This window comes from Aegilops tauschii, chromosome 5, assembly GCF_002575655.3.
Source record: "Aegilops tauschii subsp. strangulata cultivar AL8/78 chromosome 5, Aet v6.0, whole genome shotgun sequence".
Classification (NCBI taxonomy): domain Eukaryota; kingdom Viridiplantae; phylum Streptophyta; class Magnoliopsida; order Poales; family Poaceae; genus Aegilops; species Aegilops tauschii.
In genome coordinates, this window is record NC_053039.3 from 31,086,360 (window position 1) to 31,113,051 (window position 26,692).

General features: G+C 45.6%; 1 protein-coding gene across 1 annotated transcript; it reads right to left on the reverse strand.

Moving 5' to 3' along the window:
- Positions 1–2,014: 2,014 nt before the first annotated feature.
- LOC109768276 (beta-1,2-xylosyltransferase XYXT1-like) lies at positions 2,015–26,064 on the reverse strand. Its single transcript, XM_045228466.1, has 4 exons — positions 25,902–26,064; positions 5,310–5,402; positions 3,294–3,431; positions 2,015–3,216 (listed from the first exon to the last, which is right to left on the reverse strand). The coding sequence occupies exons 1-4, from the start codon at positions 26,062–26,064 to the stop codon at positions 2,015–2,017; spliced, it is 1,596 nt and encodes a 531-aa protein (XP_045084401.1).
- Between the last annotated feature and the right edge of the window lie 628 nt (positions 26,065–26,692).

Sequence of the window (26,692 nt, forward strand, 5' to 3'; positions counted from 1 at the left end):
GCAACATCAAATCAACTAGGCAATAACAAATAAGAGAGCCAGAAACATTAGCACAAGCAAATAAACAAAGTCATATACAAAAACAAAACAAAAACAAAAACATGTCTTATTCTAAAGTAGAATTAATTAAGGGCATTAGTATTACCCTAAAAATAAAGAAACAAAAACAAAGAAGCAATTTCTTTCCAAGAAATAATGAACTATGAGAGTGAAAGAAAACAAGAAATTAAATAGAGTTAACATTATACGACTATGCTTAATATGAACAAATCATAAATACTTAGAATTAAACTTTGTGTTATATGCAAGAATTATATCATACTGAGAACTTGCACATGAATTACACAAACTTGCACTCTTTCGTATTGTGCAATAACAAATATAAACAAGTGCACTTTAGTAACAATTATGATCTAAGTTGATTAATTACAAATTTGGATTTGATTTTAAGTTTCTAACCTAGTGTCATAGGATTGAGCATCAAACCATTGACCTACGTACTTGTGCATATATAGGGTCAAGGAGAAGACCGCTTTTTAGGTTGGTTGCGTGCCCTTCCCTAGTTGTTTCTTTGTTTTCTTTTTTCCTTATTAGTATTGTGTACCTATTTTGTACTAACATTATTTCCTTTAATTAAAATTTGTTGTAGGAGCATCTCCTACAGTTTCCATAAAAAAAAACAAATATCGCTATGAAATCATGATCTCACCATGAGGCTGCCTCCTGCCTGAGCTTCTGTCTAGAGGAAAGTTAAGCGAGAGGATCTTGTCAACAATAATCATCGAAGGCGTGGAAGTATTTCTAAAAAACCCTAGCGCTCCTCTCCTTCCATAGCTCCCAGGAGACCAACATGAGGAGAGAGGCCATTCCCTTCCAAGATGGCGAACGCGCAAAGGAAAACTTAGTCCACCAGTCGTTGGCATTGTTCATAGTTGCCCAATCATTCGTCGAGAGGTAAACCAATCCGATCCTCGCCTTAACCGTGTTCCAGACGGCGATCGAAAAGCGGCATTGGAACAGAGGATGGGCCGCCGATTCCTGGACATGGTTGCAGAGCAGGCACAAGCCGCAATTTGGCCATCCCCTCCGTTGTAGCCTATCGACCGTCCAAACTCTGTTGTGGATGACTAACCAAGCGGAGAACTTGCATTTTGGAGTGGCATAGACCGTCCAAACGGTCTTGAGCAGAGGCGTGGTGGTACACCCCTCAAATTGCATCTTGTAGGACAAGGAAGTCGAGAAGGTGCCATGGTGAGCTTTTGGGCCCCCTTATGCTAAATCTATGTTGATGATCACATCCACCTTCTGCTGGAGATGCTACAAGGTACAATGTTCTTTCAATCTCTGTATTGCCGTAATGTGTTGTTTGAAGTTGAAAACTCTAGTAGAGAGTTTCAGCAACGCTGTAGAAAAAGAATCTGACGGAATACTAACCATCAGCCGACTGGAATGTTTAGGCCTGCTCCAGTCCAGAGTGCAACCGTGCATATACAACAGAACATAATTGCTTTATTTCTTTGAGCTTCCTGTACCTTGCAATTAGCCCGCACCCCTCACTTGTATTTGGGTTTTGAGCCTTTGATGTAACGGCCGTTTCTTTCGGTTATAGTTTTATACAATTAGCCTAAGCCTAAGTTCTCGGCTGCATCTGTTTTTTTCCGCCATGGACGCAACGGGTCATCTAGTATCAATAACTCACTACGTGTGCCCGTGCACTCGTGTGTCAACTAAACTAAATAGTGTTCAGATTTGGAGGTTGCCGTCCTAGACGACTTGAAATCGAAAAGTTGTAAATTGAATTGGGCATTAGTCAAGGGTTTAGTAAAGTGTATTCCCCTCAAAACAGAACAGTCTGTAAACCTTTAGTAAACTCCATCTTTCCATACTATAATCTCTGAATACTTCTGCAGAGTGTTCCATACGGGTGGTTCAAGCTCATTTTACGAACAGATTTCCCGTCAGCGAAACTTACTACTTTGAAAATGAACAAATTTGTTGTTTTAACCTTCTGCTTCTATTCCCTGAGCGTCTGAAGCAACTGGTGGAGCGTGGGAGCAAATCTGCTGACGTTTAGTCTGATGTCCTGCTCCTCCCAGAAGTACTTCCTTGCACCCTGCCACCACTGCTTATGTATCGAGTCTGGGTCACGTATCGCCGGGTGGTCCTTGCCATACTTTTCATAGAGCGTGCTCTCCTCGACGGTGATGCTGTACTCGATGTCCTGCAACATCATCTCCTTGACATGCACGCCGAAGTAAATCATGGCCTCGCGCTTCAAGCCCCACGGCACCACCTGCAGCATGACTGCGTTGGTGCGGAGGAAGAAGAAGCTTGTGAGCGCGGCCCCGTGCGCGCCCATCAGCACGTCGCACGAGTCCACCTCCCGAGAGAATTCCTCCAGCCTCGTGTCACGGAGCGGCTCCACGACCAGCAACTCGAACCCGGCGGCCTGCACCGCCGCGGAGATCTCTGGAAGGTTGACGAACTTCCTGTTCCAGCCGCGGTTGATGAGCATGAGCCGCGGCTTTTGTTTCTCCGTGCCATCATCGATGCCGCCGGTTGCGTTTTTCTTGTTGGCCTTCTCCTTGTACGGGATTCCTTGGCCGTCCCACGGCAGCGAGAAGATGTCCCGCATGTACAGGCGGAAGTCCAGCATTGTGTAGTTCTGCGGCGTGCGGGCCGGGTCGATGCTGAGGTCGCCGTGGCTGCGGAGGCCGACTATGATGTGCGGGTAGCACCGGACACCAATGTCCTTGTTGAAGTCGACGATGTCGTAGCGTGACAGGTTGGTGAGGATGAGGCGGTACTTGTCCACGAACCACGGCTGGAGCTCGGTGACGAGGAACTGGACCTCACCGTCGTAGGCGCGGGTGGTGATGAAGAGGGGCAGTAGGAGATCGCTGAAGTCGTGCCACGGGTTGCCTATGATCCCATTCATGGCGAACACGACGGCCGGGACAGTGTGCCGAGAGGTGCACTCCGGCGCCACCAAGGACTGGGCGGCGCTCAGGGTCTTGACATTCACCTCCTTGATGTCACTCAGGTACTTGCGGGACTGGTCCTTGATGGCCCACTCCGGGCCGTCGCTGCCGCGCTCCTCGGCGGGCGGAACATAGAGGATGGTACGGTTTGCGCCGAGTGCACGGCCGTCGCCGGAGATCTCGCAGATGTCGTACCTAGGGTCTGTTAGGTCGCAGATGGGCTTGCGTGGAGCACCTGCATGTATGTGGCGAATTAAATGATGAATGAAATGGCACATGAACGTAGTGAGTTTTTGGCAGAAGCAAACTAACCATGTTTGACATTGCTTCCATCGTCATTCCCATCACCGTCTTGATTGAGTTCTTGCCGAATGAGCTCTCCCTTCATCTTGTCACTAGCATCATTTACTGTTTGGTCTAACTGGTATGTTGTATTCACTTGCACGTTACCTGAATCAAATTAATTTGAAAGCTGGTCAATCAGTAAATTATAACACAAAAAATAGATGAGTTACCAGTTTTTCCCTTTGTCTTTGATACCTTAGTACACATCAATCCACAAAGCAAAATACGCAGAATTACTTGGCGCCTTAGGGCATTCCAGTGCATTATATCTAAGTTATACTATATGCATTACATATGTATTTAGATATAGCTCCTGCTATGGATTGTATCTTATCATGGTATCTAAAAAAACTCACATTTTATGTATTTTGTGAGTGAAAAATATGAGTTATCTTGGTTTTGATGTTAAGTGCTATATATAGTAAGATTAAGATACGATAACTCTCCTTTTTCTCATTAAATATGATATCACGTCCGATTTTGCTTAGCCTTCATAATTCAGATATAGAGATACTAAGCCCCCACGATTTGGAGCGCTCTGGTGCTTCGGGGGTTGTGGGATCGCTGCGGGACCCGCATATAAGGTTGTTTGTTGCTTAGTTTTGTTTCCCCTTCTCTCTTTAAATTTTTTACAGGTTTTAATTCGTGAGCGCTTATTAAAATTTGTGAACATTAAAAAAACAAATAATAATAATTTACATTTTTAGCTCATTAATATTTATTACATTCATGAATATTTTGAAGTTCACGGATATTTTTAAAGCTTTGAACACTCTTCAGAATTGAAACTAGTTTAATCTACAAACAATTTTTGAATCCATGAATATATTTTAAATTCATGAGCATTTTCTATAATTCATGGTTTTGTAAATTCACAATATTTTTTTAATCCTTGAACATATTTTAATTAAACTAACCAATTTTCTAAAAAATATAGTTCATTTTTCTGACCGAGCAATGGGGCGAGCGGAAAAAAGGCTAACCGACCGAGAGGAGTAGAGAGTCAAGTTAAGCGAGCGAGAGCTCTATGGCCGATCCACGTGAGTGTTATAGCAGCAATTTTCTGATTTTAGCGTGGAATAGGACTTCTCAAGAGGCTCAAATGACCACCACCAGCTGGCACCGAGGCCGACACGTGTAAAGACACTAGAGAAGGACGCACCAAAAAACTTCATTCTCCTCTAGGAAATATTGTTTCCAACACAAGCCCGGCACGATATACAAACGAAAAAACACCTTCATGACATAATTAAAACACAAGTCAACATTGATAAAATCCAAACAGAACAACCGACCGCGATAATCTATTAGATATATAAGAATTAATCCCACGAGTGAAGAACAGCGCGGTGAAGTGCGCGTTAGCCTCTAGTACACCCTATACGGGAAAAAATAGTACTTAAATAAGAACTTCCAAACTTTTACCTTTTTAATAATTATTTTCCCTATATGAGGTGTATATACACCTAGAAGCCAAAGGGTATTAGCCCATAGTACAAGGTGAAGAACCAAGACTGCCCTTAGATATTCAAGTAAGCCATAATAAAACATATATAGCCAAATAGATATACAATTAATATGTACTAACAAACTGTATACATTTTGTAACATATATCAGTAGATTTTTTTAACAAAAAGTGTGTGCTTACTGTGTAACAAGTACACACATGATATCTCTCTTTAAAAAGGTATTTGCTCTGTTCCATAATATAATGCATGTCCAACTTTGACCAAATTTATTGAGAAATAAGTCTACGTCTATGTAGCAAACATATACAATAATGTGAAACAGTGAAGTGCATCCTAGGTCATCAAACTATTTCCGAGATGTCACACATAGATCGTCGAACTATGTTCATGATATATCTAATGACATGTATTTGGTATAATTGTATTCTCTCTAAAAAGGTACGACTGTACACATATCTGCCTAGTACCTACGCAGAAAACCAGAATATAACTGGACGCTACTAGTTAATATACCTTGAATAGAATTGTTAGGCGCCGACGACACTGGAGGAGGAGAAGTCCTGACATTTTGTTCTGCACGCTCGCCGGACATTGACTGCGGAACGACTGCACATACAAAGAAACAAGCATATTGTTATGAAGAATTTCATACATCAATAGACGTTACAAATCTTTAAAAATGGTGGTCTTGTTTGGGACTAGAAAAACACTATCGTTTACTCCCTCCGATCCATTTGAACTAAAACCACAACCCTTCTTATGGATCGGAGGGAGTAGCTTGTTTCCAAGTACTGCTCGGTGCTAACTTTAGTACTACTAGATTTTGCCCAAAAGAAAAAAAAGAAAGACGCTAATCTGATCTACGTAAGTTAGATTTGGAGCTAGCAGATTGCATGGAAACAGAAAATTAATTGTTCTAAAAAAATGGCTGGCTATATGTGGTGCATTTTTTAGTGAATTTAACAGAACAACTCGCAGTACAATAATTTTAATGGAACTACGAATTAAAATGTATCTCTTGTATATTACTCACTCCGTGAAGATATATAAGACGTTTTAGATCACTAATAAAATGTTTTAGATCACTAACCTCTTATATATCTTCCATTCTTGTGAAAAGGAACGGTGACTAACATGTTTCCAGATTTGTAGAGCTAGTGTAGAAGGAGAATTCTAAAGGGACATTATATAAGATGTTGTAAGTCACCCAGTCTACCATTGGGTTCAAGCGAAACAATTTTCTATGTAATATTAGGATCATTTCTTATTCTTTTTCCGCCCATCATATCCTCACCAATGGTCCCCACCCAATAAAAGATTGGACTATTTTTCGACAAAGGGAATATATTAATATCGCGAAGATATAAATTATACCCGGCCTCGGCCTCGGTACGAATAATGACCAAAGGCATCAAGGATACACACAACCAAAAAATAAAATAAAAATAACAGAAGAAAAAAGCACCCCACCACGGTGATGAGTCACTAGCATCAGCAGCACTCTAACCACCACCAAATACAACACTCGGAATACAAAAGAGGTTCTCGAAAAGCAACGCCTCCAAGAAGGAAACAATGCACAAGCGTTGTCGTTGTCCGATCAAAGATCTTGGATTTTCACACTGGAGAAAGTCCGAGTTCACCCGAAGAAAACAATGCATTCAACAAGGTCATTGCCAGGTACAACCAATAAAGGCCAGACTTGGATTTCACCCCGTGAATCGAGACTCGATACTCGAGGAGCACCACCAAAATTGCAGTCCTCCAGTGCTATCGCCACCACTTGCTGAGGCCGCAGTTGCAAGTCACCAAACACCTGGCACACAGTCTTCATCGCATCCAATACACCCTTCCGCCAATGCTTTAAGACCTGCAATCATAGCGACCATGATGACTTTCTCCACCTCTATCAATGCCTTGTGAATCTTGACTTAGACATGTCTCATGGCACCAATAAGAAAGTGAAGCCTCACGCCGCGCCCACTTGAAGCCGTGTTGGCTGATAATATGAGCGCATGCAACCAAAGTCTTTTCGATCTAGATATCTAGGGACAACATACGCCAAGCCATATAGATCTCTGAACGGGAAGACGGGAACTCGCAGCAGCCAGATCCAAGAGGTTGACATCTGACAGAAAGACGACTTGGTGGAAGAAGAGCGCTAGGACAAACCACCATTATTAGGCCAAAGCCAGCAGCTGCATGTCTAGGCCTCCCGACGCCGCCGACCCACGCGACCACACGCCAGAGAGCACCACGGCCCGGTCGCCTCCGCCCCGAAGATCCAGCCTCCGCCCACCCGCTGGCCATGGCCACACATGGGAGCACGACCGGGGAGGAGAGAGGCGCCTCAGGGGAGCGCCACGTCGTCGTCGTCCCCGGCCTCGCCCTGGCTTCGCCGGCGAGTCCTCAGGCAGCGGCGGGACGAGTAGATCGGGGGAGGAGGGCTCCTGGCGACGGCACTGACTATCGCCCCCCGTGTCGCCAGAATAGGGTGATGCGGGGGTGTTTTTCCCCACAGCCGGTTACATAAAAGACTAAACTATACTACATCGCTGATCAAGCTCTCAACTCTGGCTCCTCGTGCAAATTTTGGGTCGAGGGTAGCCAACTCTGACTCACAATGGGTGGCTGGGCTAACAACCCACTTGACGAAAAATGATTTCCCCGCTTTAGATTATAAAGCAACGGCCAACAACAAGGTTGGTACAACAAAGGGAGAGTTCAAGTCGCAAAAAAATAACACAGACAAAGTATTGTTTTTTTTTTGCGAGCACAAACAAAGTCTTGTTTTTTTTGCAGGGTAAACAAACAAAGTCTTGTTGGGGGCTCAACACAACACACCCGTGAATAAAAACTAAGCAACTAATTCGGCTTGGGTGGAGGCAGAGGAAGTGGTAGTGCAAGATGTGCCGCGATGGAGCGAAGGTCCCATTTAGAGCAAAAGTAGCCCAGTTCAGCCCTAACCTTATTCTTCTCATCGAGCACAATCAATTCGTTCTCCATAAGAGAAAAGCCACAATCGGTGGGGTCTACATGGTGCTGGTTGGCCACATGAGTGTAGTGAATCGGTGTCCTAGGTACAATGAATCTGTGGCACGAGTGCCGGCTTCACGAATTGGAACGGTAGCTTGAGATTGATCTCGGATAGAGGTTATTGATAGATCTTTGGATCGGAGTAGGCTAGTAGATCCGGTGAACCTACCTTGTCCAGCAGTAGATGAACTCGAGCTGGAGGCACTAGTAGAAAATATGCCTTTAGTCCCGGTTCACGAAGGCCATTAATCCCGGCTGTGCAACCGGGACTAAATATGCGCGACTAAAGGCTCCCCCTTTAGTCGCGCCTCTTACGAACCGCGACTAAAGGCCCGTCCACGTGGGCGCCAGGAGTCCGTCGGGCGGAGAACCTTTAGTCCCGGTTCTCGTGGCTAACCGGGACTAAAGGCCTCCTCCGCAGGTTTAGGGTTTTAGCCCCCCTAAACCTGGTTTCTTTTTAATTTGTAGTGTTTTATTTCTTTTATATTTTATTTTGTGTTTTATTTTAATTTTGATGAAGTTTCAGTACACATATTCTACGCTACTATATACATGCATATGAAATTTCAAACAAGAAGAATTCAAGAGGAATATATAATATATATTCAATCTCGGGTGACCATATACAACTTCGAACAAGTTTCCATACACAATTAGGATGGATGACCATATACAACTTCGAACAAGTTTCAATCTCGGGTATGCATATAAATTTCTTCGTCCTCGGTATAGTGTTCTCCTTTAGGATTGAGGACTTCCCTCATAAAAATCCTGCTAATTCATCTTGAATTGGTCGGAAGCGAGCTTCTGGACTAAGCCTCCTCCGCAAGTTATCCGTCGCCTTCCACACGCTATCCGATGCCTTCCGCTCAGAGGTGTGTCTCCGGATGTTCTCACAAACATAGTATCCACATAGATTGGTCCCCGGTGGCTGCTTATCCACATTAACTAACCTTCTAAAATCTAGCTCATGTTTGAATTCACCGACAATTTCTTCTGAGAACCGTCTCCAAACCCTACAGGGCAAAGAAAATTAAATGAACAAGGGAGTTATTAGTTACTTGATATTACGAAATGAACGAAAGAGACCGATCGATATAGAGCTCAAATGATTGAAAATAATTACTTTTGCAGCATTTTTCTATGTCGGCCCAATGCTTTGGATCCGAATCCATAGAGTCCATGATTAGAACTCTGGAGGTGTGAAGTTCAATATTTAGCAGAATCCAGTGAAACCTGCGGACACGTTACATGCACAGTCATACATAACTCATCGATTAGACATACCATGCATGGAGTAAACAAAAGAGAATGGGCACAAGAGAGAGACACTCACCCAAAATGGTAAGGAAATAGAATATGACTTTTGAGTTGATGCTTTCTAAAAAACTTGTACAAGTCTTTCTCCATGTCTTCGGGGTGATTTTGTAACACATGTCCATTAACGATATGTGGGTCAATGAACCCAACATCATGGATGTTTCTTATTTTGCATTCCCAAATCTTCAATCTGCATAATAGCGTACGCAACAATATAGTTAGGACAATATATATATATATATATATAGTGCAGGCAATGAAGAACGAGATGAGGTAGAAATAAATCACTTACAGAATGTAGCAACTCAGGATAGATTTGTCGAGCTCGCGCAGATTGAACAGCTGGAACAATTCACTCATATGAACTTGTACAGAGTACCGTTTGGCGTGATGCTCCTCTGTAACATCCGCATAAACATATTCTTTGTCGGCCCATGTTATGAATTGCTTGTACCAACGTAGCAGATTTCGCATTTGTGGTGGTAGACTCTTTTCCCGCGCAGGCTCGACGAGAGGCCCATTCCGCATATATTGTAAAGCTATCTCACACACTGGCGCATCCTCAAGGCCTAAGAAGGCACGAAGAGTCAAACCCATCTCGGACGCTTGTTTCATGGCATTCGCTACAGTCAATCCAAGTGCTGCCGCAGCTGCTATGATCTCGGGGTCCTCTTCCGGACCGGCTTTCACTATGAGCGGGGGGATCGATTGTTTATTCTGCATCCCGAGCTGGTCAACTTGTTTCCCGCTTTTTTTACTTTCTTCTTTCTCCTCCTTCAATATTTTTGCTTGCCTACGAAGTTCATGTCCATAGTCGTCAGGCATATTCAGCTCGGCTTGGGACGGTGTCGTCAAAAAATCCTTAGCCCACTTCTTTTGCTTCTCAGTGAATACTTGCTTGGGCTCAGGCTCTTTTATCGCCTTCGTATCCGCCTTCCATTTCTCATAATGAGCAGACGCGGCCAATTTGGTTTCAGCTTCACTAAGTTCCCAAGGCCTTGGGAGGAGAGGCTTCAGTGATGGCTCCGGTACCCTTGTGGTCTTAGGTACATAAGGGTCCGGGTTAATAGTCCAGGAGCGGGTTTCCTTGCTGTCCGCCTGCTTCTGCTTCTTCGCCGGAGGTGGATTGGGGGGCGTCGTACCCACCGGAGGAGGATTGGGGGGCTTCGTACCCGCCGGAGGAGGATTGGGGGGCGGCGGCTGCTTACCCGCCGGAGGTTGTGGATCGGGGGACGGCGTCGAATGGCGTGAAGGAGGTGTAGGTGAACCACCACGACCACCACCACCGCCACCACGACCACCACCACCACCACCATCGGAGGGGGGTGGACTTGTTAGCCTTGGCGCCTCGCCTGGAAACACTATGTACTTCTTTTTCCATAGAACGATCTGGCGCTTGACATCTCCAAGTCTTCTCTCCCCTTCGGGTGTAGCTTTGTCAATCTCCAGGTCCTCAAACTCTTGGACTATGTCTTCCACCGTGACACGAGCATAGCCATATGCAATAGGGTTGTTGTGGTGGAGTGCTCCAGGTGTACAGGGTAAAGCACTGCCGGTAGCTACCTTCGTGGAAACGTTCCCCACGGGATAATGCAGATCACATTCTTTCATCTCCTTTACATCATCCACGGGGTAGTGAGGCTCCGGTGCACGAATCTCGATCATCGGTGCATTAGCACCAGGCGGGGCATCCGTGGAAGCCACGCTGCTTCTCCGCTGCTGGCTTCCGCGATCCGCTTCATGATCTTCATGCGGCCCTGCAGCCGATTTTTCTTTTACTAGTTCATGCACGGTCTACTTCAACTCATGGAGTTCCGATGCAAACTTCGCCAAAAGATCTGCATCCCGGTCTGTCTTTCTCTTACGGCTTCTGTAACAGTACGGGTCATTGTCCTGGGAAAACCCTACTTTCCACGGAATTCTGCCTTTGCCTCGTACACGTCCTCCGTGTTCATCATTCCCGAGGGCTGTTGTCAGTGCGTCTTTCTCTCTGTTGAACTTGATCAAGCCCTCTTGAGCTTGGGTCATTGCGTCAATAAGGGCTTGGGTGGGAGCAAACTTTTTCTTCCGGTGAACACACACCCCTGTCTCCGGGTCTAGCGATCCCCCATGCCCGTACCACCAGCTTTTGGCCCTTGGGTCCCATCCCTCTGTACCTAGAGGGATTCCTCGCACCCTCAGTCCTCCTCCATCTTCTGCCACTTAGGCTCCGAAAGGCGGTATCCTCCTGGCCCCATAATATGATGGAACTTTTTCTTACTCGCATTATCCTTATTTTTTTCGATATTTCCTTGAAATGCTCCGATTTCTTTTGCCTCACAAATTCTGGCCAATCATCTTTCAGTTTCTCATGTTGTCCATTGAAATCCGGAGTCTTGCCCTTGTTGACATAGTCACGGGTTAAATTTTTCTTGATGTTCCGGAATGCTTCGGCCATCTTCTGAAGAGCGAACTCTTTAACTAGCCTCCTCCTCTCACGTCCACCCGGAACCTCGTTACCGAATTCATCAACTTTGTTGTATTCCGGAGGTAGAATGAAATGTTCCATAAGCTTTCTCCAGCAATCCTTTTTCGTTCTCTTGTCGACAAAACTGAAACCAAGACGTGCCTTCTTTGGCTCCTTCCATTCCTGGACGGTGATCGGGACGTTGTCTCTAACAACGACTCCGCATTGGTTGATAAACTTTGAGGTGTGCTGTAGGGGCTTGCCGGTTTCACTGACAAAATCAATGGCATATGTTTCTCCTGTTTTCATCGCCTTGGATTTGCCACGCTTTGTCGTACTCGATCCCGCCGAGGGCTAAAAAAAGAAAGAGAGTCACGCGCGTTAATACATATGTATTCACATTTCAGTAAGTTTGTATCACGAGAGGCTCAATGTATATATATACCTCGCCGGAGGTGGTTGCTACTTGCAATTCGAGACCGTCGTTTGTTGACGGTTGACCTCCGTCGACAATGTCCGTTCCTTCACCTTCTTGATCATCGACAATGTCTGTTCCACCGTCAAGGTTCAGAAAAGAAGAGACTACATCCTCTTCTTGCTCATATTCTGAGCCCGGCACATAAGGAATCTCGTTGTTTATGATGCCCATTAAATAACGTTCAGCCTCCGGATCCCTAAGCGGCTCGGCTCTATCGTCCGCCATATGTCACTCCTGCATGTAGTAAGGTTGAAAACATGTGCCAAATGTTTCACTGAACATTTTGAGGTATTAAACATAATTTTTGGATAATTATTTAATTAGTTATGCCATTTTCTTTTAACTTTTCTTTTATGACCAGAACAGAAAATTGATGTTTTTCCTTTTCTTTTAATTAGTTATGCCATTTTCTTTTTCCTTTTCTTTTAATTAGGGGCGGTGGCGGCGGCAACTCGCAGGGCAGTTGCGGCGGCGGTGGCAGCGCAGGGAAGGGGCGGCAGCACGCGGCGGCGCGGGGAGAAGGGGAGCGGAGCTCACTGGGGGGCGGCGGCGGCAGCGCACAGGGGCAGGGGCAGCGGTGGCGGCGGCGCGCAGGGCAGGGCAGGGGCGGCGGCGGCAGTGCAGGGCAAGGGCGGCGGTGGCAGCGCAGGGAAGGGGCGGCAGCACGCGGCGGCGCAGGGGGAAGGGGAGCGGAGCTCACTGGGGGGCGGCGGCGGCAGCGCGCAGGGGCAGGGGCAGCGGTGGCGGCGGCGCGCAGGGCAGGGCAGGGGCGGCGGCAGTGCAGGGCAAGGGCGGCGGCGTAGGGCAGGGGAAGTGGGGGCAGAGCTCACTGGGGGCGGCGGAGCTCACTGGGGGAGCGTGCAGGCTCGGGGAAGGGCGGCGCAGCAGTAGCCTGGCGGCGTCGGCGTCGATCGGCGTCGGGGCAGGGCGTCGACGTCGAGAGGAGAATGGGAGGTCGGGGAAAATGTACTAAGTGCTGTATATATAGACAGAGCATTGGTCCCGGTTCGTGGCACCAACCGGGACCAATGCCCCCCTTTAGTCCCGGTTGGTGACACCAACCGCGACTAAAGGTACCCTTTAGTCGTGGTTGGTGTCCCCAACCGGGACTAAAGGTTCTTTCGCGCCGCTTTCGTTCCCGCGCGGAAAGAGCTTTAGTCGCGGTCACGAACCGCGACTAAAGGTCCTTTTTCATATACTTTTCATTTTAAAATCTTAAAAATACAAATAATATATCAAAAAATTCAAAAAATAAAACTAATTCGTTTTAAAATCTTAAAAATACAAATAATATATCAAAAAATTCAGAAAAATAAAACTAATTCATTTTAAAATCTTAAAAATACAAATAATATATCAAAAAATTCAGAAAATAAAACTAATTCATTTTAAAATCTTAAAAATACAAATAATATATCAAAAAATTCAGAAAAATAAAACTAATTCATTTTAAAATCTTAAAAATACAAATAATATATCAAATACAAATCATCCGGATTCGCCATCGTATGTTTTAATTCACATGATCCATTCAACAAAGTTTGGTACAATAAATTATTACACATCAATTCTTCCCTTGTGTCCCTGCTTGCTTACGATTGTGCCGTATCCATGGAGCATCCTCATCATTTAACTTAATGCTTGGGTCAGTGTTCACTTTGAAGGGCGGAATTTCACCAAACATATTATAATCTTCTGACATGTCTGTCTTGTCCTCCACTCCCACGATGTTTCTTTTCCCTGAAAGAACAATGTGGCGCTTTGGATCATCGCATGATGTACTGATCGTTTTCTTATCTTTCCGTTTCCTCGGTTTGCTACTCATGTCCTTCAAATAAAAAACCTGAGCGACATCTTTGGCAAGGACGAATGGTTCGTCAAGGTAACCAAGTTGTTGAAATCCACCATTGTCATTCCGTATTGCTCGTCCACCTTTACCCCACCTCCTGTTAGCTTGAACCATTTGCACCGGAACAAAGGGACCTTAAAGGAGGGTCCATAGTCAAGTTCCCATATCTCCTCTATGTAACCATAATATGTGACCTTTTGCCCATTCTCGGTTGCTGCATCAAAGCGGACACCACTGTTTTGGTTGGTGCTCTTTTTATCTTGGGCGATGGTGTAAAATGTATTCCCATTTATCTCGTACCCTTGGAAAGTCGTTATAGTCGAAGATGGTGTCTTGGCCAACATGTACAGCTGATCTCCAACATCATTGTCATTCATTAAATGTTTTCGCAACCAACTGCCGAAAGTCTCCATGTGGGCCTTTCTAATCCAGGATTCAGGCTTCCCCGGGTTGTCCGAGCGTAAAATATTCTTGTGTTGCTCGAAGTACGGAGCCACCAAGCTGGAATTTTGCAGAACTGTGTGGTGTGCTTCAGTCATAGAATGACCGTCCATACATATCGTTGATTTCCTTCCGATCGTGCCTTTTCCACTTAGTCTCCCCTCGTGCCGCGATTGAGGAATACCAATCGGCTTAAGGTCAGGAACATAGTCAATACAGAACTCAATTACCTCCTCATTTCCATAGCCCTTGACGATGCTTCCTTTTGGCCTAGCACGGTTACGAACATATTTCTTTAATACTCCCATGAACCTCTCAAAGGGGAACATATTGTGTAGAAATACAGGACCAAGAATGGAAATCTCTTCGACTAGGTGGAGCAGGAGGTGCGTCATAATATCGAAGAAGGAAGGTGGGAACACCAACTCGAAACTGACAAGGCATTGGACCACATCGTTCTGTAACCGTGGTAGATCTTCTGGATTGATTACCTTCTGAGAGATTGCATTGAGGAATGCACATAGCTTCACAATGGCTACTCGAACATTTTCCGGTAGGAGCCCCCTCAAAGCAATCGGAAGCAATTGCGTCATAATCACGTGGCAGTCGTGAGACTTCAGGTTTAGGAACTTTTTGTCCGCCATGTTTATTATTCCCTTTATATTCGACGAGAAGCCAGACGGGACCTTCATACTGCTCAGGCATTCAAAAAATATGACCTTCTCTTCTTTGGTAAGAGCGTAGCTGGCACGACCTTGAAACCATTCCGGATGCCGGTCATCTGGGTCTTTCAAAAGTTGCTGGTCCTGCCGTGCTTCCTTTGTATCATTTGTCTTCCCATACACGCCCAAGAAGCTTAGCAGGTTCACGCAAATATTCTTCGTAACATGCATCACGTCGATTGCAGAGCGGACATCTAGGACTTTCCAATATTCTAGCTCCCAAAATATAGATTTCTTCTTCCACATGGGTGCGTGCCCGTCAACTCCCCGCGGAACTGATTGTCCGCCAGGACCCTTTCCAAAGATGACTTTCAAATCCTTGACCATATCAAATATCTCAGCACCAGTACGTTCCGCAGGCTTCGGCCGGTGATCTGCCTTGCCGTTGAAATGCTTGCCTTTCTTTCTTACGTTATGATTTCGGGAAGAAATCAACGATGACCCAGGTACACGTTCTTCTTACAATTACCCAAACGTACACTTTCAGTCTCATGTAAGCAGTGCGTGCATGCATTGTATCCCTTATTTGTCTGTCCCGAAAGGTTACTGAGAGCAGGCCAATCGTTGATGGTTACAAAAAGCAACGCTCGTAGGTCAAATTCCTCTTCTTTGTGCTCATCCCAGACACGTACACCAGGTCTGCCCCACAACTGTAAAAGTTCATCAACTAATGGCCTTAGGTACACATCGATGTCGTTCCCGGGTTGCTTTGGACCTTGGATGAGCACTGGCATCATAATGAACTTCCGCTTCATGCACAACCAAGGAGGAAGGTTGTAGATGCATAGAGTCACGGGCCAGGTGCTATGGCTAGAGCTCTGCTCGCCAAAAGGATTCATGCCATCAGTACTTAGACCAAATATTATGTTCCTTGCGTCAGCTGCAAAATCTTTGAACACTCTGTCGATCTTTCTCCATTGCGTTCCATCAGCGGGGTGTCTCAACTCCCCGTCGGACTTACGGTCCTCTTTGTGCCATCGCAACGACTTGGCATGCTTTTTGTTCCTGAACAGACGTTTCAACCGTGGTATTATAGGAGCATACCACATCACCTTGGCGGGAACCCTCTTCGTGGGTTTCTCGCCCTCAACATCGTCACCAGGGTCATCGCCTCTGATCTTATAACGCAATGCAGTGCATACAGGGCATTCATTCAAATTCTCGTATTCACCGCGGTAGAGGGATGCAGTCGTTAATGCATGCATGTATCTTCAGAACCTCTAAACCTAGAGGGCAGACAACCTTCTTTGCTTTGTACGTACTGGCGGGCAACTCGTTATTCTTCGGAAACATATTCTTCAACATTTTCAGCAAATTTTCAAATGATGAGTCAGCTACACCTTCCCGTGCCTTCCATTTTAGCAAATCCAGTGTGCAGCCCAGCTTTTTCAGACTATTATCGCATCCTGGGTACAACGACTTTTTGTGATCCTCTAACATGCGATCCAAATTCTCCCTCTCCTTGTCAGTTTCGCAGCGTCTCCGTGCATCAGCAATGGTCCGACCAAGATCATCACCGGGCTCATCATGTGCCTCTTCTTCACCTTCACCTAACCCTTCCCCACCTTCAGCATCATCCTCCATGAAAGTATCACCGAAATGATCATGATAGTTGTCATCGATATCATCCCCTTCTTCATCTTCTTCCATTCTAACCCCCTCTTTCTCCATGCTTGGTCCAACAATTATAGCTTCGCATGAAACCGTGCCGAAGCAGGTGCATGTGAACGTCTCTTGAGGAGGAGTAACCCTTCTGATTCTTACAGACAGCACATGGACAGATAATAAAACCTCACTGCTTGTTCGCATTTGCCACTACGAGGAAATCTTTCAAACCCGTAGTGAACTCGCCGGAGAGTCGGGGACCGTACATCCATTGCCGATTCATCTGCATTATTATTATATAAAGTATATAATTAACCATCATGCATTTGTTAAACTAACTAGCTAGAAATAATACAAATTAAACAATGAACTACACACATGCATATTTTATCAATGACACATGAAAGGTTCAAGTTGCTAACCGCGATCGCGGAGGAAAAATAAATGAGAAAGCTCAAGTGTGGCTCGGACACTTCATATCATGTTTGTTTCATGCTCTCGGGCATTTCATCGAACACCTTGTGTGCATAGGAGGAACCAAAAGCAAACCCACCACCCCCTTCTGAATTGTGGCTAAGTGAAGTGAGCTGAGTCCTATATATAGGGATGGGCCTTTAGTCCCGGTTGGCCTGGCCAACCGCAACTAAAGGCCTTCGGGCCAGCCTGAGGACCTTTAGTCCCGGTTGGCCAGGCCAACCGGGACTAAAGCCCCTCCCGTCCGCCAGCTGTCGACCGAGCGCGCTGGGCCCAGATAGTTGGTCGCGGGTCTCCTCCCGAACCGCGACTAAAGACCCCTTTGGTCGCGGTTCGATTATTTTAGGGACTAATGGGGGCGTATGGAAGCCTCTTTTTCTACTAGTGAGGCCATCGTGGTGCTGGGGCGCACGGCGATGGCAGAGAGTAGGCGAGGTGGAGGTGGAGCTTCCTGTGAGCACCGCGCTAACCCTAGATCGGTAGGGATTGTAGGTGGGGATTGTGGCAGCGATTAACCTCGTGAATAGCGCCCCGGCCCCCACCTCTGTTTATATAGCGCGGGTCACAGGGGCCCACCAACCATGGTTTGGTTGAGCGCCCCCGATCAGGGCGCGAGTCAGGGGCCCGTTCGACCCGTTGGGCTCGAACGGGAGAGAGATCAACCTAACATTCTCCCCCTTGATCTCAACTTTACTTTTAACTTTATACTTTCTAGTTTATCTGTTTCATCACATATTGGTACATAGAGCATGTTTCATCGTCACGGCTTAATTGCCGTTAGAATCATACAGCTACAACATACTTTATGTTCAGAAACAAATTCTGTTCCTTTTGGGCCTATCTAGGAATCATAAGGCTTTCCCTTAAACCCATGCCGGCTAAGTGTTCCTTGAACACATTGGGTGGTAAGCCTTTCGTTAGCGGATCCGCAAGCATATCTTTTGTCCTTATATGCTTGAGACTTCTAGTTTGATCCTGGATTTTATCTTTCACAACATAATACCTTATCTCTATTGTTTTGGCAGCATTACTCGACTTGTTGTTGTGAGCGTAAAATACTGCGGGCTGGTTGTCACAGTACATCTTTAGTGGTTTGTGAATACAATCTACCACTTTCAAGTAGGGTACAAATTTCTTGAGCCATATCGCCTGCCCCGTGGCTTCGAAGCATGCTATGAATTCTGCATACATCGTGGATGATGCAACTATCGACTGTTTGGAGCTTTTCCACGAAATAGCTCCCCCAGCGAGGGTGAATATGTATCCTGACGTGGATTTTCTATCATCTCTGTCCCCCGCAAAATCTGCGTCTGAATATCCTTTTATCTCTAGGGAATCACTTCTCCTGTATATTAGCATGTAGTCCTTCGTGCCTTGCGCATAACGCAATGCTTTCTTTACCATCTTCTAGTGCTCTAGGCCTGGATTCTCTTGATATCTACCGAGTACCCCGGTGATAAAAGCTAAGTCAGGGCGAGTGCACACTTGTGCATACTGTAAGCTGCCAACTGCCGAAGCATATGGTACTGCTTTCATTTGATCGATCTCATACTGGTTCTTGGGACATTGAAATTTCCCAAAACTATCGCCCTTGACTATTGGAGCAGGTGTGGCTTACTCGCATGCATATTATACTTTTTAAGAACCTTTTCTAAATATGCTTGCTGAGATAGTCCTAAGACTCCATTGTTCCTATCACGGTGAATTTCTATGCCCAAAACATATGATGCTTCACCAAGATCTGTTATGTCAAAATTTGAGGATAAGTATTTCTTTGTTTCTTGTAGTAGACGAACATCACTACTAGCAAGCAGGATATCATCCACATACAAGATTAGGAAAATATATTTCCCATTTTTAAACATTGCATAAATGCAATTATCCTCAATATTTTCTTTAAATCCAAAACTTTTAATCGTTTGATTAAACTTTAGATACCACTGCCGAGAGGCTTGTCTTAATCCATAAATGGATTTCTTCAGGCGGCATCCCATATTTTCCTTGCCTTCCATGATAAAACCCTTGGGTTGTTTCATGTAGACCTTTTCTTTTAAATCACCATTCAGAAATGCCATCTTAACATCCATTTGATGTAACTCTAAATCAAAATGAGCAACTAATGCCATTATGATTCTGAAGGAATCCTTACATGAGACTGGAGAAAATGTCTCATTGTAATCTATCCCTTCTCTTTGTGTAAATCCTTTTGCCACGAGTCGTGCTTTATACTTTTCTATATTCCCTTTAGAGTCATACTTAATTTTGTAGACCCATTTACAGCCTACTGTTTTGGCTCCTTTAGGAATTTCCTCTAAGTCCCAAACATCTTTGGAACTCATCGTTTTCATCTCGTCTTCCATTGCCTTCATCCACTTCGATGAATAAGGGCTTCTCATGGCTTCTTCATATGAGGTGGGATCTTTTTCCATATGAACCATTTCTGTGTTATAAACTTTAAAATCAGTAGAAATAGCTGACTTTCTTGATCTTGTAGACCTTCTAAGGGCCTCAGTTTCTGGCACATTTTGTGCCTCAACTTCTGGCACTTCTTCTAAAATTTGCTGTTGCACCTCCCTTTCATGCTCAACATCGGGTTCAGTCGGCTCCTGGCGTACAGGTTCCGGGTCTTCCCCCATAGTTGTCATGGGTGGAGTTGCAACTGGTAGTGAGAAAAATGGCTCCTGAATCATCGGATTAGGTGCATGCACCCTCTTCTCCTCAAGATCAATTTTCCGAGCTACCAAGCTCCCCCTCATCATTTCGTCCTCTAAGAAGACTGCATGTCTCGTTTCTACAAACTTTGTATATCTGTCAGGGCAGTAGAAACGAAAACCTTTCGATCTGTCTGGATAGCCAATAAAGTGGCAACTTACTGTTTTGGGATCTAACTTTGGAATGTTTGGATTAAACATTTTGGCCTCAGCAGGGCACCCCCACACCTTGAAGTGTTGTAGGGAGGGAACCCGTCCTGTCCATAGATCATACAGTGTTTTGGGCACCGACTTGCTTAGTACTCTATCAAGAATGTGAATGGTGGTTTTAAGCGCCTCCATCCATAATCCCAATGGCAAGTTGGAATAACTCATCATGCTGCGCACCATATCCATAAGTATACAGTTGCGCCTTTCAGCTACTCCATTCTTTTCTCTCAAAGTGGGATACATTAAAAGCACATGAGTTATCATATTTTTCTCTTGCCATAATTTCTCCCGCCATACGGGATTTTTGACATAATATTATGTCAGCTTTACCCCGTTACGCAGGTATTTTCCCAGACTTTTTCCGCCATGCAGGTTTTATCATAATCATCTTTTCCCGCCATGCGGGTAATTCCTTGTAAGGGAACATAAATGCCAGAATTGGCTTTTTTGACTGCATATTGAATCATCAAATTTAGGAATAAATCTGAATGCTCTTTGACACACATGCTTGATCCGACGTTGGTCAAATTAAACACGCATGGTACTTTTTTCATCTCAAATCATGTTGACTCAAAAAACTTCTTCATAGAGAGTACATGAAAGACATTCATCAACCAAGACTCTGAACTTTTCTTTTTATGCCATTCTTTAGAGAGAACATACTCCCTCACGTTATGACTTTTCTTGGTCATCTTTTGGGTCACAAGTACCCAGCCATTCGCTTTCACGAATGAAAGCATGCAAAACTTTTAGTCTGAGAAAACTTAGCCAATAATCAACAATGATGGGCATAAAAAATAACCCTACGTTGGTCTGGTTAAAAGAAATGCACATTAAACTTTTGAAACTTTCTTTTATATTCTAAATCACCATTGTGGCAGAATTAGAATAAACATCATCCTTATACATTAATTCCATATCACCGTTGGGCAGAAATGGAAATAATGCATATAACTTATAAACAATGTGATGATAGTATTTCTATTAAACAACTTTGCTAAGAATTAATCTTCACCATCAACTTTATTGCAGCGGGAACAAGAAATATACATTTCTCTAGTTCAAGAGCATTTCTTGATCTTTATCCGTTCTCTGAAAATTGACCACTTTGATACAAAACTTATCAGAGATTTAAACTTTGAACATAAGACTCATAGAATGATAGCATTGTTATCATCAACGTTGGTCAGAAAATAACAATGCCACATTTTAACTTTAAAACAAATATCTTTCTTTTGTCATAGTGGAAACTATCTGCATCTTATTTCACCCACAGGGGAAAAACATTGCTAAGAACATTTCTTCCAATTAAATTTTCCCGTTGGTTCCAATTTAATTGGAGGATAAAACTTTTACTTTGCAGCGGAAACTTTATAATATTCTATTCAAAAATAATTCTGTACTCTTTTACTCTCTAAGCAATTTTAACCGGTTCGTTCAAAAATGCATTAGAGAAGCAACAATTTAATATCTTACTTTAGTTCGATTCACTTTTAAAAGAGCACCTTTAAATTTCAATAATAAAACATGATCATGTTATTAACAACATTGGTCATACAAATAACATAATCATATTCATTAAAATATTCACTTTAACATGCTCTTAAAAACTTAATTCTTTTTAAACTTTTATTTTCTTTGTAAAAGAGCACTATTAATTATTTACACAGCGGAAAATCATGAATAAAAATTCACGAACTTTTACTCTTTACAGAAACTTTTTCTTTGACAGAATAAAAAATTATGAACTTTTTAATTTTCTTTATAAAATTCATGAACATTTCTTTTTCTGGACAATTTTTTTTGGGATTAATTTGAACAGAAAAGCTATAGAAAATTAGCCAGCTCCAGCCGGCCTCGGCCTGGCGCGGGAGGCCCGCAGCGGCCCAAGGCCTGCTCCACCGCAAGCTCTGCCGCCCGAGCCACTGGGCTCAAGGCGTGGCTGCCAATCGGCCCAGCTTCTGCGCCCGTGCTGCCGACGCCGGCCTGTGCCACTTTCAGCCCAAAAGGCCCGTGTCCAGTTAGGGTTTTGATCCTGGACGTCCGTGGAGATCCGACGGCCATCCGCGGCTTTCGCTTGGTCAAAACCAGTGCCGACTGATCTCGAACCCTAGCCCCGTTCTCGTTCTCTCTTCGCGCGCCGCTCGCACCCCTCTCGCTCGCTGTCCCGACCGGGTCGGGCCACCGTGCCGCGGCACCAGGCCGGCCGCCGGCGATGAGCGCCAGCGCACCACCCCGCCGTGCGACTCTGTTTCCTTCCCCCATTCTCTCTCGTCGCGCCGCTCGCCTTTGTCCCGCACGGGACTTCGCCGGCCGCGCGGAAAAACCACGCCGGCCGCCGGCGACCGTGTCGGGCCACCGCGCCACGCGAGCCGCTCTGGCCTCCTTTCCCCCTCTCCTCCCTGTACCCCCTCCTTCTCTGTGACAGAGAGAGCGAGAGAGAAACGCGGCCAAGCTGTGTAGCGGGGTTGGGGCTCCGCCGGCCGCCAGCGACGGCGTGAAGCCACCGCACCGCGCGAGCCCCCTTCTCTTTCCCCCCACTGTCCTTTTCCACCGCCCGCTCCTCCTCGCAGTAAACGACGACGGCGGAGCTTCGAGCGGCGGTGCCATTGCCATTCCCTTCGCCGGCTGCGCGTTCCCCTCTGTGGTGAGCGCGCCGCCGTCGAACGGATCGGCCGCGGTACACTTTGCCCCTTGCGGGGTTGTTCTTCGTTCGAACGGCTCGGCTTGCCGATGCCCGTTCGGATCGAGAGGAACTGGTGCGGCCGGTGTGGCGGCGCACTTTGCCGGCGAGCCCGAGGGCCTCTTCCGGTGATCTTTGTGCTGTTCTTTTTGTTTGCTTTTCTCTGCCCTGATAGGGTTCTTTAGGGAGGGAAAAACTATTGCTTTCATTTCTTTCTACCGAAAACAACTAGCCCGATCTGGCTGATACCATTGATAGATCTTTGGATCGAAGTAGGCTAGTAGATCCGGTGAACCTACCTTGTCCAGCAGCAGATGAACTCGAGCTGGAGGCCATCGTGGTGCTGGGGCGCACGGCGATGGCAGAGAGTAGGCGAGGTGGAGGTGGAGCTTCCCGTGAGCACCGCGCTAACCATAGATCGGTAGGGATTGTAGGTGGGGATTGTGGCAGCGATTAACCTCGTGAATAGCGCCCCGGCCCCACCTCTGTTTATATAGCGCGGGTCACAGGGGCCCACCAACCATGGTTTGGTTGAGCGCCCCCGATCAGGGCGCGAGTCAGGGGCCCGTTCGACCCGTTGGGCTCGAACGGGAGAGAGATCAACCTAACAGTTATATTGCCATGACCCGCTGCAGCTGTGTCCCATGGATGACGGCCTCCACGGGGCTACCCATTCGCTGCAATGGACTCCGTCGGCGACATCATCCAGTGGAAGCTCTTGAGCCTACAGCGTCTCTAATTCCCTGTCCGGCAGTGGAGTCAGCGGCACCTTGACGTTGAGGCAGACCAAGGGGCACCACCGGAGCTGTGGGGGCACAGGATTCACAGGTGATGACAACCGCGAGGGCTATGCGGTGGCCATAGACATTGGTGGTGCTCGAGACGAGCGAATTTGTCAAAGATTCAAGAGAAAAGACATAACAAGCGAGTCGGACCTGGAGGGTGAGGGCAACAAAAGTTCTTCCACTTAGCAGCGTCGCTCAGTCCTCCTCCATAGAAGCCAACAGATTCGACACCTACTCCGCGGATCTATGTGGGGCTCATCACCATCTGTCTGGTCTCCAGATCTGGACAAATGATAAACTGATAGACAAGGAGAGAGTGAGATGAAAGAAAAGACGGGCAATGATGGGACATGGGAGGAGTGGCATCTCGTAGCCCATAGCGCTAAGGCCGGGCCCGTATTTCTTCGACAAAGTATCATTTGCACACCACGTGGACACTAACCCGCCTGCACCTAGCCAACAACGAGAGAAGATGAAAACCACGTGGAGACGTTGTTTTAAAGTTTCAAAAAATTGAATGTTAAGACTGTTGTTTTATTTGCATGTGAAATTCCCAAGTTAAAACATAAATGGTAATGTGTTTGAGCTCATAAATGGTAATGTGTTTGAACTTCAAATTTTGCACGGCAATACAACATCACCCTCTTAATATTCCTTTTTTTTTTCAGTTTTTTTCAAAACTTCCATACATGGTTTCCACGAAGTTTTCTCTGAAACTTGGATTTCATATGATATTCTCTGAGCTAGCAACTTATCTAGCAATAATGCTATCTAGCAATAATGGAGAGAGAGAGGGAGAGAGAGAGAGAGAGAGAGAGAGAGATTATCTAGGAGAAAGCAGGACGTCCAGTTCTATGGGAAATAAACGAGAGGGCAGTGGAGATCGGACCTGAGTGTGGTTTTCTGTAGCTCGAGCTACATGGTACCCCTTATCTTTGCCATTCATTTTTCCATCACGATCTGTGCAGACGCATTTGTCTTTTTTGTTTCTCTCAAACGTGACAACATATAAACTTCAAATTTTGCAGAACAACAATACATTCTAACTACAATTTGGGAAACAACTTTCAGATTTTTTTCATGCATTTTAAATACTTAAAATAATATTTTTTGTCAAATAAAATCTCATTTTGTATATTTATATCAGACCATAAAATCTGAAAGTTTTTTCCACACATTGATGTTCTAATGTTTGTTCGATCTGCAGAGTTTGAAGTTCATATGTTGTTTCATTTGAGAGAAATAAAAAAGAGAAATCTTCTTGTTATAAGTTAGTTGGAGAGCACGGATCTCAAAGCAAGGCTGGAGGGTTGAGGATAAGAGGTTCTATGTAGCCTGAGCTACACGGGAACTTTCTGATCGGACCTCAATCCTAGCACCCTTAGCTGAAGCAAATGAGACATTAGGTTCCGCGAGAGTGTGTGAATTTTTGGTCATCACCTGATCAAATGCGGTGCTGACGGCAAGCGTATGATATTTTTCATGTGGCTCATGAAATCGGAGTACAACTATCACAACTACTTTTAGGCTTTGAGCGCTGCTATACGCACGATAAAATAGCGCCCGACTGCTGAACAATCCTGCGTGGCAGCGCTATACCGAGTGTGCATGCACAAGCTTTGGACGGCAAGGAACTGTCGTTCGCAAATCGGGCGGAAACTATCGTCTATCAAGCCATTTCGTTAGGCTTTATTTGGTGGCTAGAGGGAGAAAGCCCAGGGTGCTAAATCCCGATAGGGAAATTTCACAAGCACATGGGTCCCCCTTCCTTTCACAGGGGAGATCTCCTCCTTGGGGATGGTCATTTGGTGGTAAGGGGAGGGGAAGAGGAGAGGTAAAAGAACGGAAGGCAGCAGGCGATGGAGTCACAGTTTCGCGAGGAGGCGGACTAGCATGGCGCGAGGCAGACAATGCGAGAGAAATTTCCATGAGTGTGAAGGCATGGGACTGCTATCCGAGGAAAGAAATGGTTTCGGGCTGGCATGCCCTGCGGATCGGATCGTCCAAATGTCATACTCGATTACCCGGCATGAGTTTCCACGTGGGTTGTTTCGTGCCTAGGTAAAAGGAAGGGATCCTTAGGGAAACCCAGCAACCAAACGAGCCCCTTGGTAGTCCAAAATATTATTAGCACTATACATACACATAAATCACTCGTCTCTTACTTACGCTATTATGAAGCATGCTTATAATCTGACTATGGTGCATGCATCCGCCTCAAAACACGCATTAGCCATAAAACAAGTACACGGGTAACACGCACGTATGATCTAGTACGACTGGCCACGGTCAATTGGCCGGATGGAGAACCGCACGCTGTAAAAAGGACCGAAAGGAGTACTGACCAACGCTCTTGGTCGACCCGAACTGGCCAGACATAGTGGTGTAGAGCACGAGGCTGACGAAGAGACCGAGCAGGAAGCCGAGCACGGCCTGGTGGTGGTGAGCCAGCCTTCTCGCCATGCCCGACGACGACGACGATGAGGGCGAGTCGGCGGCCATCGCCATCCTGATCGTCGGTCACTTCTCCTTCCGTCTCTTCTCTCCCTCCGCTCTTGTAGTTTTGTAAATTTATCTGTAATGTTCGTTGGTCTGTGTGTGATGCTTTCACCTGTATTTAGCCTTCGACGGAGCCTTATGTATACACATACAGGGCAGTTTGCTGGCGCCTAGCTACCTGGGGATTTCCATCCATGTGGTTCTACGAGCCACGTAGGGGTTTAGGAGGGCTTGGGCGGTGAGCGCACATGGTTCCACTCGCACCAGGTTAGTTGACCCTTACTTCTGCCAGTACCAGGTAGCTAGTTTGATACTCAGTATTCCACATGACGTGCTAGTACTAGGTAGCTAGTTTGATACTCATTGAACCCTGAACTCGTAGAGGTCGGGCGGAACGAACCCCCAAGTCAAAATCCCCGTCGATTGCACCCTGAACTATGCAAACTAGCTAGCTCTCCCGTGCCGTTGCTAGCTCTCCCATTCCGCAAGTCTCCGGCTTATAACCGACCTGGTCCTTAAGTCCTCGTTGAGTACATTTTTTTCTTAATCCGTGTGATAGAGTAGTATAAAATGTATAGAGAAAGTACAATAAGATGATATAAAGATGTAAGAGTAAAGTATTATATTTTTATTGAAT